We start from the raw sequence: 13,510 nt of genomic DNA, 5'->3' as shown, positions 1-13,510 counted from the left end.
CTCGGGCCCTGGAGTCAGGCCTCCTGGGTTTAATTCAGCCCCGCCACTTTCTGGCTGTGATACCCAAGCCGAGTTACCTGAGTGCTCTATGCCCTTGTCTGAAATGGGTGCAGAGAGGTAGAATCTATTTCAAAAGGTTGTGGGAAGGGTTAAATGAGATAATACATATGAAGCGCTTGACTCTCGTTGAGTGAGGGTTCTTCCAAGCAGATAAGCAGTGAGGCTAACTTTTTAAGTGGAGTATGTTTCCTTCTCAGGGATTCTAGCAGCTCTGAACACTTGCTTTGTGTTTGAGGCAAGGGCGAGTGTGTGGAGCCGTGGCCTCTGCAGAACAGAATCGCTTGCTTCTTTCGTGCGCTCCATCCATTCAGTAGGCTGAGCTGCGCCCGTCACATCATTGCATTTGCTTGGGTTTCACGGGCAGGCGGGGTCAGCTCCTTTAACCCCAGCGGCAATATTATGTTTCCACTAGCTTGGAGGAGTAATTAACCTGATTGGTTGAATTAATTACAAGAGGTAAGTTTGTTGTTCTTTTTAAGAAACCAAATTGAAAATGCAGCAGCTGGTGACATAACAACTGTGCCATTGCTTTTTAGTTTCTGACACGAAACACCTACAACGACAAACATGAGCGTGAGATCCACTAAAAACAGAACCCCTGTCTGAAGCAGGAGTCAGTTCATAGGAGCTGTGCACTGAGACTCCACCCCAGGATTTGAGTCACATACCAAAGTTTGCACAAGAAACCATGCTATATACTTAACATTTAAAAGGATCCGTTGTTCCTGAATACATCTCTGTTTTTGCTTTACAGTTAGCTCTAGGAATCAAACTGCTAAATTCAACCTGCCTAACTTCCTTCCTAATTAATTTCATCAGTTTTATTGATCCAGAATGAGAAGAAATTACCGTCCTTTCCATGTATGGACATTCTAGGAAGTTTTTGAAATGTGAGATCCCATAAAGATCTTAACCACCGGTTTTCAGTTTCTACCCTTTTTGACTCAAGGGATAATGGAACACGTGATATTTCCATCAGCCATGGAGGGCAGAGGAAGGAGAAGGCCTGACCTTTGTCCTCTGGCTAATAGGGGCTATTTTGAGAGAGCCATGAGCGTGTGAGCTGGAGGGATACCAGTCTGAATGGGGGCTGTCTCGTGGCCCTTCTAGCTCTCCAAAGGTCAAGAGCAATTGCCTCTGATAATATGCCCCAAACAGCTGGTGATTTGGCCTGCCTTCCACATAGCCACTCTTATGCAGTATTACCAGGACCTGAGGACGTCATGAGATAGGAACATCATTTTAGGACATTGTTCAGTCTATTACAAGTGTGAATGACAATAATATCAGCTATGTCTATAATAATCGAGGCATGCATTCTGTGGATATGTCTACTTCTAAAATCTCTCCATGTCCGTCTTTCTTCCTTCTATCCCACTTCTGTGTTTCAAGTTTTCCTGTCTCAGTCTTCCTGCCTCTTATCTACTTCCTTCGTCTCTTGTCCTTTTCTCTTTCCAGAGCACCCTGACTTGTCTGGTTTTTCCTCAAGATAATCTGGAACAATCACAAGATTCCATACCTGCTTGACTCCCCACCCCAGCCCCTACGCTCCCATACTACAGGAATATGCCTTCTTGGCCCACCAGTTTCTCAGCCCCATCTTGGAAAGGCACCATCTAAGAATCTCATTCCAAAAACAAAACCTGAAAAACAGCATCTTAGCAGCCCTGTGATGAAACCGATCCAGATAAGGACCTATGGTTTTACACTGGCTCACCGAGTTTTATGGGACCTTAGAAATGCCACACTTCCCTCAGACAGGCCTGTCTCTTTAGCTGGGCTAGAGTCAGGCTCTGCTCATTTTCTTTTGTGTCCCTGTCTGATGCCACCTTCCCATCAAAGAAAAGTCAGGTGGTTATAGAATCAGACCCTGATCCCCACATATTGGTCTGTGTGGTACAGATCATAGTCACGAAGTGTTTATTTTCTTTGGGGTTTGAAACAAAAAAGTGCCCTCTACTCCCTCTCTCATGAATGACTGTAAATGTAGCAAACTGACATAAAAAACAGATTGCCCATCCTGGGATTTTTTTTCTTGTACTAGTTTGTTTTACGGTCATGCGTTTTTGATGGCGTTGCTGCAGCAATGAGTGAATCTGAATGTCTTGACTATCTTGTCCGTAGGTGAATGTCCTATACTCCATAATTCCCAGCCAGTAAGCCAGCTTCCTTCCTTGAGGCCTGAACATCATCACTACCCAACAATCGATGAGCCTCTTCCACCAAGTAAGCTTTAGTTTTTAAAATCTATGTCTTAATTCTTCCTATCAAGTCTAAACAGGTCAGTATGAACTTGTATGTACACATCCGAACTCTTCCCCAACTCCATACTTCACACTGTGATCAAAAATCAATATGGCACCTACTACTATAAAAATGGGGCATTTTTGACTAATGATTTCAGTATGTGGTCTTGAAGAGATAACCCAGTATTTTCAGTGCCCCCTCACCTTCTGAAACAGAGAGTATTTCTTTACAAGACTTGACTAGTCCTTGCAAACTATACCTGACCTTTAAGTCCTAAATTCTACTATTTCATATTTAAAAGTTCACAGGTCAAAATAGAATAATTCTGTTGTTCTCCATTGGACCTATTATGCCACAGGCACCTCCACATAATAAAACATTCCACCCAGCAGAATGAAAGAACTTGCGTTTTCCTTACTGTTAACTTCCATCAATAGGAGACAGTCTCAAATTTCTTCTGTAGTTCTTAGGGGTTTCCAGAAAAAAATATATGCGTATTATCTTTAGGGATGGTATTCCACATCATTTTCTGGTAACTGCAAAACTGCAAAACTAAGAAAAAATGCCTATTCCCTGATGCATCGATTCTTGATAATGTGATATATTTTGCATTTGCACCATTCTTGTCCTATTCAGTTGTAATTTATCACTGACAAAGCAATAAATACCTTGAATATGTAAACATTTAAAAGAACACTGTATTTGTTTTGGGGGGGTCAAGGCAAACATTATGTTCTTTAACTTCTGATAACTGATTTCTTTATTTATACATTGATTTATGGATAGTCCACAAAAGACTAGTAAAATTTCAGTGTCTATACTTTCTACTTAGCACTTATGTAATAATATCTATAACATGTTCTCTCCAGTGAAGGAACACTTTCCCCACAATAAATAACCTATCAATGCATGTATGCATGAATTGACTTCCAATCCATGCAAGAGTAATAACTAGTTATGTACACAAACCTTGTAAATAATTGAATGTAAGTATATTTCAGAGAATTGCTTTATACAAGCTGCTTTCAATAATGAAAACAAGTTCATAGATTTCAATTCTCTGTTCATGCAACGCTGAAAAATATTACAGAAGCTGATAGTGAAGCCTTACAACAGAATTTTCTAGGTTATCTCATATGGTACATGGATGACTTCATTACTGATATTCATTCAACAAATATTCATTAAATGCTCACTCTGTGTGAAGTACTATCTTAGGCAAACAAAACAGACCAAAGATCCCTGCCCTCATGGAGCTTATAGTCTAGCCTGACAGAGACCTATGAGTAATAAGAAGAGTGAATGAGGCAATAGTATAACATTTTAGATGGTAATAAGTGCTATGGCAGAGCATGAGCAGAGCATGCTAAGGGGAGTTTGGAGTATATGGTGGTGGCTGGTTTGCCATTTTAAATAGGGTGGTCAGGTAGGCTTCATTGAGAGGCAACATTTGAAGCTAGCCTTAGAGGAGGTAAGAGGGTTACCCCTGGGGAGGAAGAGCTTTCTGAGAAAAGAGAACTGCCTGCCTGGTAGGTTTGAGGAACAGCATGGAGACAGTGTGTCTGGAATGGATTTAGGAAGGAAGAAAGCAGTGGCTGATAAGGTCAGGGAGATATCAGGGACCGGATCACAGAGGGCCTTGTAGATCACTTAAAAGCTTCGGCTTTTACTCTGAATAAAAGGGGAACATTGTAGATGTAGAGAAAAGAAATGACATTCTCTGACTTAGGTTTCTATGGTTGCTCTGTTGGCATTAAATTTGGAAGAGGAAGGACAGAAGCATGAGACCCAACATAAGGTTATCACTGTGGCCCAGGTGAGAGGCAGTGGTGGCTTAGGCCCAGGTGGGAGCAGTGGAGGTGGTGAGGACTGGTCAAGTTCTAGACATATGTTTTGTAGGTAGATTTGTTGACAGATTAGATGTGATGTGTGAGACAAAGATAGGAATCAAGATGACCTCAAAAATTTTAACCTAGAAGGATGGAGTTGCCCTCAACTGACATGGGAAGGGAAGGCTGATGATAGAGCATGTTTGGGTGGGAACGATCTGAAGTGTGGTTTTGATCAAGTTATACTGGAGATGTTATCCAGGTAGTGATGTCAAGAAGGCAATTGGATATGTGGCTGAAGTTCAAGGGAAAGGTCTAGACTACAAACATGGTATTGCATTTGTTAAAGTAAAAAGGAAAAAAAGGGGGGGAGGAACAGTTTCACAGTCTTTTGTTAGTATAATAACTAAAAATGATACATTATTAGGCTCTACATTGTTCCTAGACTTCTTGGAAAAGATATACTTCTCTATCTTATAGGTCTTTCAGTCACAAATGAATGACCCTAACTTGCCCCACCATCATTAAGGTAATCACTGGCAGAAATCTATTTACACAACACAGTCCTAAATCCATCAGGACATGCTGAGGCCTGAAATTCTGTCTTTCTTTACACAATATGTGAAAGTAAATTCTTTACAGAGCAATCCAGAAAATACACTTATAATCTATAAGTGCGCTTAGCTATTGCTTTCTGAATATTTGTAAGAACTTAGCACTATGCATTTACAATTAGCACTATTTGTTGTTTAATATATTGACAGGATGGCCTGTCCACCTGGCTTGCCATCCTTTTCCATGAGAGATTTGGAAATATGGAAACTTGTACAGTGAAATTGTTATTACCACTGCACTATTCTCTAATGTTTTCCCTAGCAAATTTCTGAGACTTGAGCCATGTCTTTGAAGGAATCCTTCCTTTACTATAGGAACCTGGAGGGCGGAGGCATTAGTTTCTCAGCAGTGTGTCCAGGGGACCTGGCATGGTGTCACTCCTAGAGAGTGTTGGGAGGAGTGTGTTTAATTGAACCAGAGACCACAATACTCTTCAAAGATTAATGTTCATTCTTTGTTGGAAGACAGTCATGTTGAATTCAAGAAAAAAAGTGTCCAATTGCTACTAATTTGGGAATCACTGAAATTCCAACATTACCTAGTAGTTACACATATGCACAATTTCATCAGTGAGCTAATTAACATTTACAACTAAGAGTTGAGCTGGATTATATAGTAAGCAATTTCAATCAACACCTCCTAGAATATAGTTATACAATCTGACTGCATTTTCCTTCAGTTTGTCTTAGATAAGGTAAATTTGGTGTTTTCTGGTATTTTGGTTTTCATTGGGCATTATTTGACAATTCCTTAGGTAAATGTCAGACATAAGCCACAATCTTCACAAACAGATGTACCATGCACATGTAATACCAAAATTAAACCAAATACATTGATTTTTTTTTTCCTTAAGAAAAATTGAGAGTTGCTATGTCATTACCTGAATAATCATTTTTCAATAGAATTGTTAATATCTGACCTACTCCCAAAAGCTATTGCTTTTTTCACTCAAAAAGCTGAATAGTTTCCCTCCATTTGCAGCCATTTTTGCTTTTTCTTCTTTAATCAAATGCATTTTTCAGCATAACTTTATCATGAAGCTGTTATTTCCAGCACGTTTTCACATGTGGACTCCAAAAGCTTTGCCCATTGCTGTACAGCAGACATTGCTCTTGTGTGTGAAGCTCAGATATGTATGTATTATTTCCAGCTCTCCCAGTTTCGAGGACTTTTCCACCCACCCACACACTCCCCCATATGTATTATGTAGTGTATCATCCATGCTTCTACCTTTTAGTCTGTTGGTTTTGAAATCTGAGAAGTAAAGGAATTTATCTTAGTCTTGGGCTCCCTCTGCTGTTTGCCATGGTTATTTATCAACAAAGAGGTATTTAAGCGCTTGATGTGTGTTAATAGTCGTTATTGGTTTTGTTTTGTTTTGTTTTGTCAAGAGATATTTGGCAGCCACAGGTGGGTTGAATATACACTGTGAACCTACAACTTGTCCAAAGGATGGTTTGAAGGGATCAAATCCGTCCATTCTTCCTCTCAAGAGGAATGGCAATCAATCAAGGTTGCTAAGTATTGAATAGAGGTCCTCTGAAGTTTCAGGTACAGTATCTTAGAACTATAGTTAAAGGTGGTTTGAACGTGAAGGCCATCATTCCCTCACCCACTAGTTGCTGTCCCTCAGATTTAGCAAAAAAAAGGATTCTCCAGCATCAGACTGTGCACTCTCAGTGCAGGATGCTTCCAGTCTTCCAGCTGTAAGTTGAGTAGCCAACAAGAATGACATGATGGAAATTGTTAAAGGAAGAAATAAAGTAAATATCAGCCTTTCTCTTTAGAAAATGTTAGACTTTTTAACACAGGTCATATTTGAGGAAACAGTTACTGTTTAAAATGGCCCAGCAGAGAGGCTGAATCCAATAGGCTCTCTTTTGGAATGCCAATTCAGTACCAGTACCTCAGAAGTCAGGGCAGGTGCTGTGAGCAGTGTCTGGTCTTCAGCCAGTAACCAATAGGGAGTTCTACCCACAGAAGACCCGGAAGTGGTATCTGTTTCACATGAATCAATAGTTTGTCCTTGATTTTTATTTTTGCCTTTTTATTACACACTAGACTGGGAAGCTCGCATTGACAGCCACGGGCGGGTCTTTTATGTGGACCACGTGAACCGCACGACCACCTGGCAGCGGCCGACAGCAGCAGCCACCCCCGACGGGATGCGGAGATCGGGGTCCATCCAGCAGATGGAGCAACTCAACAGGCGGTTGGTGATCAGCATGCAGTGAGCCCCTGTGAAGCACTGGGAAAGGAGAGTGGCAGCCAGAGAAGCCCCCTCTTACACTTTTCTGCTCAGATTGTATGAGGAGACTGGGAAGTAATTATGTATCTTAAGAAAACCATTTACAGTAGGAACTTGGGAGGCTAGACTCAGAATTTGGTGGCAGGAGCCAAGCTAAAGTCTGAATGTCACTTAAGCATAGACAATCCTCTGAACTTCTTGATGGCACATGCTTGAAACAAGGTGTTCTTAAATCAACAGCCCCCAGAACCCCCGCCCCCTGCCCAGTATTTTCTGAAGGTGCCCCTATTCCATGAACCCTCTAGAAATTGTATGCAAAATTATATATGGATGCACATTTTTCTGTCCGACTGGTCCATATGAGACTCTCAAAAGGGTCCAGAACTCAAACAGCTGAAAACATGCCAAGGATGGTTCCATAGAATATTAAAAGCTGCCTGGAGACAAAAAAAAAAAAAAAAAACCCTGTTATAAATCACTGTATTCATGTTTGCCCTGGTCTCCTAATTGCTGTATACTCAGAAATAGTAATTCCCAAAAAGCTTTCATCTTAGAAAAAGAAATCTTTAAAAACAGTTTTTGAGAATTGTTTTGTCTAAAAGCTAGACCCTTACTTAACTTGTAAAGATGCCATTTTGTTTTTAACCTGTAAATGAGACCCAACATAACATTTCTCTCATGCTGTAAGCTAGCATGAGCATCATATGACCTCTTGCTTCAGGCCAAGACTGCAGCTTTGGGATACTTTTAGTAGCCAGGAATGCAAACTTCACCTGTCTCCACATGCCATCTCATTAGTACGAAATAAAGGAATGGTTGGGAGGAATTATAAAGAATAACGAACCCCATGGGCTTGAGGGACACATCTCTTGATAGCAGATTTCCTTTGGAAATTAACTGTATCAGACAGAAAAATAAAGTGGACAATTTAATCCTATGAAAAAATACACAGAGACAAAAAAATTTGAACTTCTAGTTACTATTGTACACAGAGCAGCCTGATTTGGTAAAAATCATCAGGATTCTTTAATTGCTTGAGCATTGGGAAGACATTCACTTTCCACCTTTTCTCCATCAGTAGCCGAGCGTTTAAAGTCAAAATGAGAATCAGGAAGGATTTTCATTGGCAGTGCATTTCTCTACAGTCATTCCCACAGAAAGAAAACACATTACAAGAGGAACTTGTGATAACCCAGTTTTACTAGATATGAACGCACCAAAACTCCATGGGAGAGTCCTTTCATGATGATTGCAACCAAACTCCTGTAAATAAAAATGTAGAGGACACAGCAAGCTCATTTTACGTAGAGCCCGGGTTGAAATTCCATAGGCAGAAATAGTCTCTAGGTCTGTCTTGCCAGAACAGAGAGGCTGAAATTGGGAGAGCATCACCAGGCTATATCTATGAGAGGTGCAGTTTGAGCACTAGAAGAAAATAATAAATCAAAGCAAAGTAAGCACCTTGACCTCTGACATAAAAATCCATGAAAGTTCATCATGTTCTTGTTCTATAATATAAAAATTAGTCCAAGTCCATCCTGAATCAGGCCTCTAGAGAAGTTCTGAAGGCTTTAATGTGTAAATTCCTGTGCCCTCCATGGAGCCCCACACTCTGGGAGAGGCAGCCAGACTTTGCGGAATAGGAAGTTGTGTTTTGCTGCATCCATCTGGACAGATAAAAAGAAAAGGAATTTAAAGATTTGAGAAAGTACTTATTTCTTGTGAAAAAGCCTACTTAGGGAAGGAAAGGTCAGATGACCTTGAGATAAGTATTCAGGCTCTTCAGCACTTATCTTAAGCTATCACTTTCAAGCATGTACGGTTTTTTAGTGATTTGGCATGATAACAGCAGCCACAGAAAGTATACTGCCAGTCTTTTCCCCATCACGGATGTGATCAGTCACGGGGGTCAGTTTTTGATAACCTGCAGTTGGTTATCGGGAGGAGTTTACAACCATCACTGTCTCACAGCAGAACGGAAATATTGTCAGTGTTGCAAGAAGATGTAGGGGAGGAAAACTTCCTAAGGAAGGAAACTTCTAGGTTCTTGACGTAAGATTAACATGAGAAAAGCAAACTTAATTTCTTATGGATGGGAGCTCCTAGAAATATGAGACTCAAAGAAGTGACCAAAGCAGACAGCTTTCATATCTTTTAGAGAAAAAAACATTTGGGGTGGGGCAGAGGGTGGAGAATTGACAAGACAAAAGTTTCGGCTTGGGGTAGTAAATTAGTGAAGAGTAACAAGGTTTGTTTACACAGTCTTCCCCACCCTGATTCCCTATCCCTGGTGATAAGGATGACTTCCAGCCTCCGGGTACAGGAAGGGTGCCTTTCACAAGGCGAATTCATTTCCTGCTTTCAGGAGAACACAGGAGGGTCAGAGTGTCCTTCTGCACTGGCTGGTTTTTAAGTAACTTTAATTCAAAATAATCAATATGCCAAAATGGCATACTTTAAGGTGGCCTGCCCTGGACCCCATCAAAGGAGTTTCCCTGGACTCCTGACAGCATGACTGTGAAAGTCAGGTGTGTTCGTGCAAGGAGGCACACACTGAGAAATGCAGAGTGCACAAAGCAGCCTATGGTGACCACACTCAAACCTGGCCATTCCCCAAACTTAGCACACCCTTCCCAGCCTTTATAGCTTTGCCACATGCTCCTACTGCACAGACGTCCCTCACTGTCTGCCTTCCACCTGGTATCCGTCTCCATTCTGCAAAGGCTCAATGAGAACATCGTGTGGTCCCGGAAATCTTCCCAGAACCCTCCAAACAGAGCCCGTGGTCACCTCTACTACAACCCTATGACTGATCGTGCCTGCCTCGAGCACAGTCCTTACCTTCCATCTTATTCTTCTCTGTATCCCTGCCAGTGCCTGGGATGGTGCCAGAGTTTAACAGGACTCAGTGTAAGACAGTTTCTCTAGTTAATTCTTACACTTTCAGAATATCCTGAATTAATTAAATTTACCTTCACAGATATTTATTGAGCAAACAGAAGATAGAAGTATATATTCGCATTTTAAATAATACACTTAAGGTTGGTTTTTTAGTTATTTGGATGAAGTTTTCCTATTATTGAGAAATGGAATTTTTAAATAGGAAAAAAAAAATGCTGTATACATAACTCTTCCACCCCAAGGTTGACCTTTGAAAAAAATCTTACCTCTCTTTAATATCCATGTACATGCACAGGACTTGCATAGTTGTGATGATAAAATATAGTTTTATATTCACATTTCACTTGCCACACTATAAGCATTTTCCTATTGCTACATAGCCTTAAGAGCATCATTTAGATGGTTGTGTAGTATTCCAATGAATGGATGTACTTTAGTTAATTTGCCATTTTATTGGATGTTTTCATGGCTGCTTTTTATCACTATTTTGGATGAGGCTAAAGGTCCTGTTAAATATTAGTATTGTCTTATGTAGAATGTTTCCTGGGGGTTATAGTCCCAAAAGAGCAGCCAAGGGGGATCACTGTGGTTTTGGTATTTGATATCAATGCCTAAATGTTTTTTAAAGTGTTTCTGCGGTTTCAGTATGCCAGCAACAATAGCTTTACTTGGTCTTGTCTGTTGGTATGTTTTTGTTGACTTAAGAGGTGCTCCTGGTATTTTGGTTCTTCTTTAGTTTCACTTCTTACAGGGAGGGTCAACTTTTGTTTCCTTAAGCTTTTCTTTTACCAAGTGTAGCTCCTCCCTTGAGAGTTGTATGTTCTTGGGCTTCGTTTGGGTTTTGTTTGCTTTGGCTTGGTTTTGGAAGGTTTTTTCCTTGTTTGGTTTTGTGTGTGCCTGTGAGGGGAGGGCTGTTCATTTATAAATTAGATATTCCAGTTGTCTTTCTTACCAATTTCCATAAACTCTTTGTATAAAATTTGGCCTTTTGCTGAAAAAAAAAAAAAAAGTCAGTGATGACACTGAAGGATGGTTCTTGATGAAATGTAAGAGAACCTGCTTTCTGACTCCCTCTCTCATCTTTAAAGCAGAGCAAGCCTCTAAGGCTGCCATCCTGCCCTTGCTGAGTGATCCCTTCACAAACTGCTGAGTGACCTTCTTCCCCAAAACTTCCCCTATACTTCAGCAAAGATCAGGGTGGTACCTGAAATTTGAGGCAGTAAGGCACAAGACAACCAAGGTCCAACTGAGGACACAGCAGGTTGCGAAATTACTGACATCTTCATCATCAAATGAGATCATATTTATTCATTAAAATTCTCTTCTGTGGTCACTGCTCTTCGGGAAGGAAATGTGAGGCTACAACTTTGTCTAAGCTCTGTTCTAAGTATCTACTGCCGAGTAACAAACCACCCAAACCTGGTGGTGTAAAACAATGATAATTTATTGCTACCATCATTATTATTATTATTATTGTTACTTGTCATTGTTCTCATGGTTGACCGGGTTCAGTGAAGCCATTTTCTCTCCAGGTATCTTATGGTTGCAGTAAGAGTGGGCTGGGGCTGGTGACCCATATATCTGGAGGTTAATGCTGGCTGTTGGCTGGGACCTCAGCTGTGACTGTCAGCCAGAATACCTACATGTGGACTTCCGTGTAGCCTGGGTTTCCTCACAGCATGGCTACAGCATTCCATTACAAACTGTCACTTACATTATTGTCAGTTAGTCAAGGTCACCACGCGATCTTCCCAGACTCAAGGGGAGGGGACATTGATTCTACCTCTTAAGAGATGAGTCTAGAAGGTTCTAGAAGAGCATGTGGGACTAAAAATATTATTGAACCATTTTTGGAAAATGCAACCTGCCATGAGTCATTTAGGAGATCCTCCCAACAGCAGCAGCTCCCTTGATCTTTGGCGGCACTCCCAGAGTTCCAACAAAGAGAACACCTCAGACAGCCATCCTTCCTGACCTTCCCCACAAGGGGGTAAATAAACATGGGTATTTCTCTGTATAATTCTTTGCTCATTCCTGCCCCCTCCATGTTTTCTTATTAGAGGCCTTCTCAGGAATGCCTCACAGTAACTGCTACAGGCGAAGGTGTCTTCTGACAAGGTGTCAGGAGTGAGTGGCTGAGCCTCTCTAGATAAAATACAATGTAAAGAAACAACCAGTGATTCTTAAATGTAGATGTAGGTAATGCTATCCGAAGAACTTCTTAGAAATGCAGATTTCAATTTTATTTCAATATCTGCGATTATAACAGTTACTCAGCTGATTCTCTCCCAAGTGTTCGGTCTAGAGACCACACTTGAGAAAAAAATTCTTTTTTAAGGTCAGGGAAAGAGGTCACTGGTCTTCAGAAGCCCTGCCACAGCAGACCTTGTCTATAATGGTACGTCCCCCTCGCCCCATGTTAGACTGCATTTGGAGACCTGGTTATTCACTGCTCCCCAGATTCTCGCTCTCCTCCTCTTCATGCCTCTTCCTCTACCCTCATATCTCTTTCCTGGGCACAAGACTCATATAGCAACCAACGTTCCCTTGGCTGTTGTCACTTGTATGATCTTAACGACCTCCAAGTCAAATATCCAAATCCACACCAAATTTTCCCTCCCCGCCTGCCTGTCCTCCTCTTAAGTGTTGACTCCTTCACCTGCCTTCACAACTGTGTCCTCTGTCTTCAACCTCCACAACCAGGCAGGCCCCAAGTCCTGTTGAGTCTACTTGTAAAATCACACAAATCCTATGGCTAAATTTCTCTTGAATTTGGCTTTTTCTCCCATTCCTGCTGTGCCTTGAGGAAAAGGGAAGCTGAACCCTGGTCATGTGCCTCAGCAGGCTGAGACATTAGGCAAAATAGAGGTTACACGGGGAGGAAAAGGGGGCTACCCGGCATGGAGGAAGGAGAGCAGGGGAACAACACAGCTGGACATCTGCCTACAAAATACAGTGTGAATTACACAGAGCAGGCTATCAGGGGCAGGGAGGTTTAGGAAATTTCTCTGAGGATTTTGGGGGCAGAGGTAGGAGATCTTAGTATCTCTGCAGTGTGTGGGTGCCCCCCCCCCCAGCAGCATGCCTGCAGAGCCACCATGACCCACCATCCTTGCCTGGGTCCAAGCCTTTAGCACCTCCAGCCTAGACTGCTGCTGTGGCTGGTTCCCAGCTGCTTTCCCTAATTCACACTCTCCTCCTCCAATGGATTCCCCACCCAGATGGCATCATCATCCTCAGTGCATAGCTCAGCTTCTCTCTCTTTTTCAGCAGCTAGCCAGCCCCTACATCAGTGGTTCTCAAAGTTGGTCCCTGGACCAATAGCATCAGCATCACCTGGGCATGAGTTAGAAATGCAAACTCTTGCCTCCTCCCTCCCCAGACCTTCTGGATCCGAGAAATTCTGGGAGGGGGGCCCAGCAATCTGTGCTTTAACAAAGCTGCAGGTGATTCAGACATAGGTCAAGTTGGCAGCTCTGTGCCTAGAGAATCACATTCAAACTGTGGCCAGGGCATCCTGTCAGCACTCCCCACCTTCCCCCCCCCCACCCCCGATGCCTTAGTACCGCCCGGGAACCACACACCCTGATGCCACCCCTACACATCTGAG

General features: G+C 41.9%; 1 protein-coding gene and 1 long non-coding RNA gene across 8 annotated transcripts in view; one reads left to right on the top strand and one right to left on the bottom strand.

Annotated features, from left to right (window-relative positions):
• The window catches only part of HECW1 (HECT, C2 and WW domain containing E3 ubiquitin protein ligase 1), a 421,784-nt gene that overhangs the window by 316,514 nt on the left and 91,760 nt on the right, over positions 1-13,510 (top strand). For 6 of the 7 annotated variants that reach the window (XM_045052189.1, XM_006929092.5, XM_045052193.1 and 3 more), the window contains 2 exons: positions 2,185-2,286; positions 6,813-6,963. In XM_045052189.1, coding sequence (XP_044908124.1) covers positions 2,185-2,286; positions 6,813-6,963 — 253 coding nt within the window. The remainder of the gene's footprint in view (positions 1-2,184; positions 2,287-6,812; positions 6,964-13,510) is intronic. The other variant, XM_019825270.3, reaches the window with a different exon arrangement.
• On the bottom strand, positions 7,963-11,567 carry LOC109497387. Its single transcript, XR_006594072.1, has 2 exons — positions 10,167-11,567; positions 7,963-8,666 (listed from the first exon to the last, which is right to left on the bottom strand). It is a non-coding gene; the product is annotated as an uncharacterized LOC109497387 (long non-coding RNA).

This window comes from Felis catus, chromosome A2, assembly GCF_018350175.1.
Source record: "Felis catus isolate Fca126 chromosome A2, F.catus_Fca126_mat1.0, whole genome shotgun sequence".
Lineage (NCBI taxonomy): Eukaryota > Metazoa > Chordata > Mammalia > Carnivora > Felidae > Felis > Felis catus.
The sequence above is the reverse complement of the archived record's forward strand: the minus strand, read 5'-3'. Positions and strand labels throughout refer to the sequence as shown.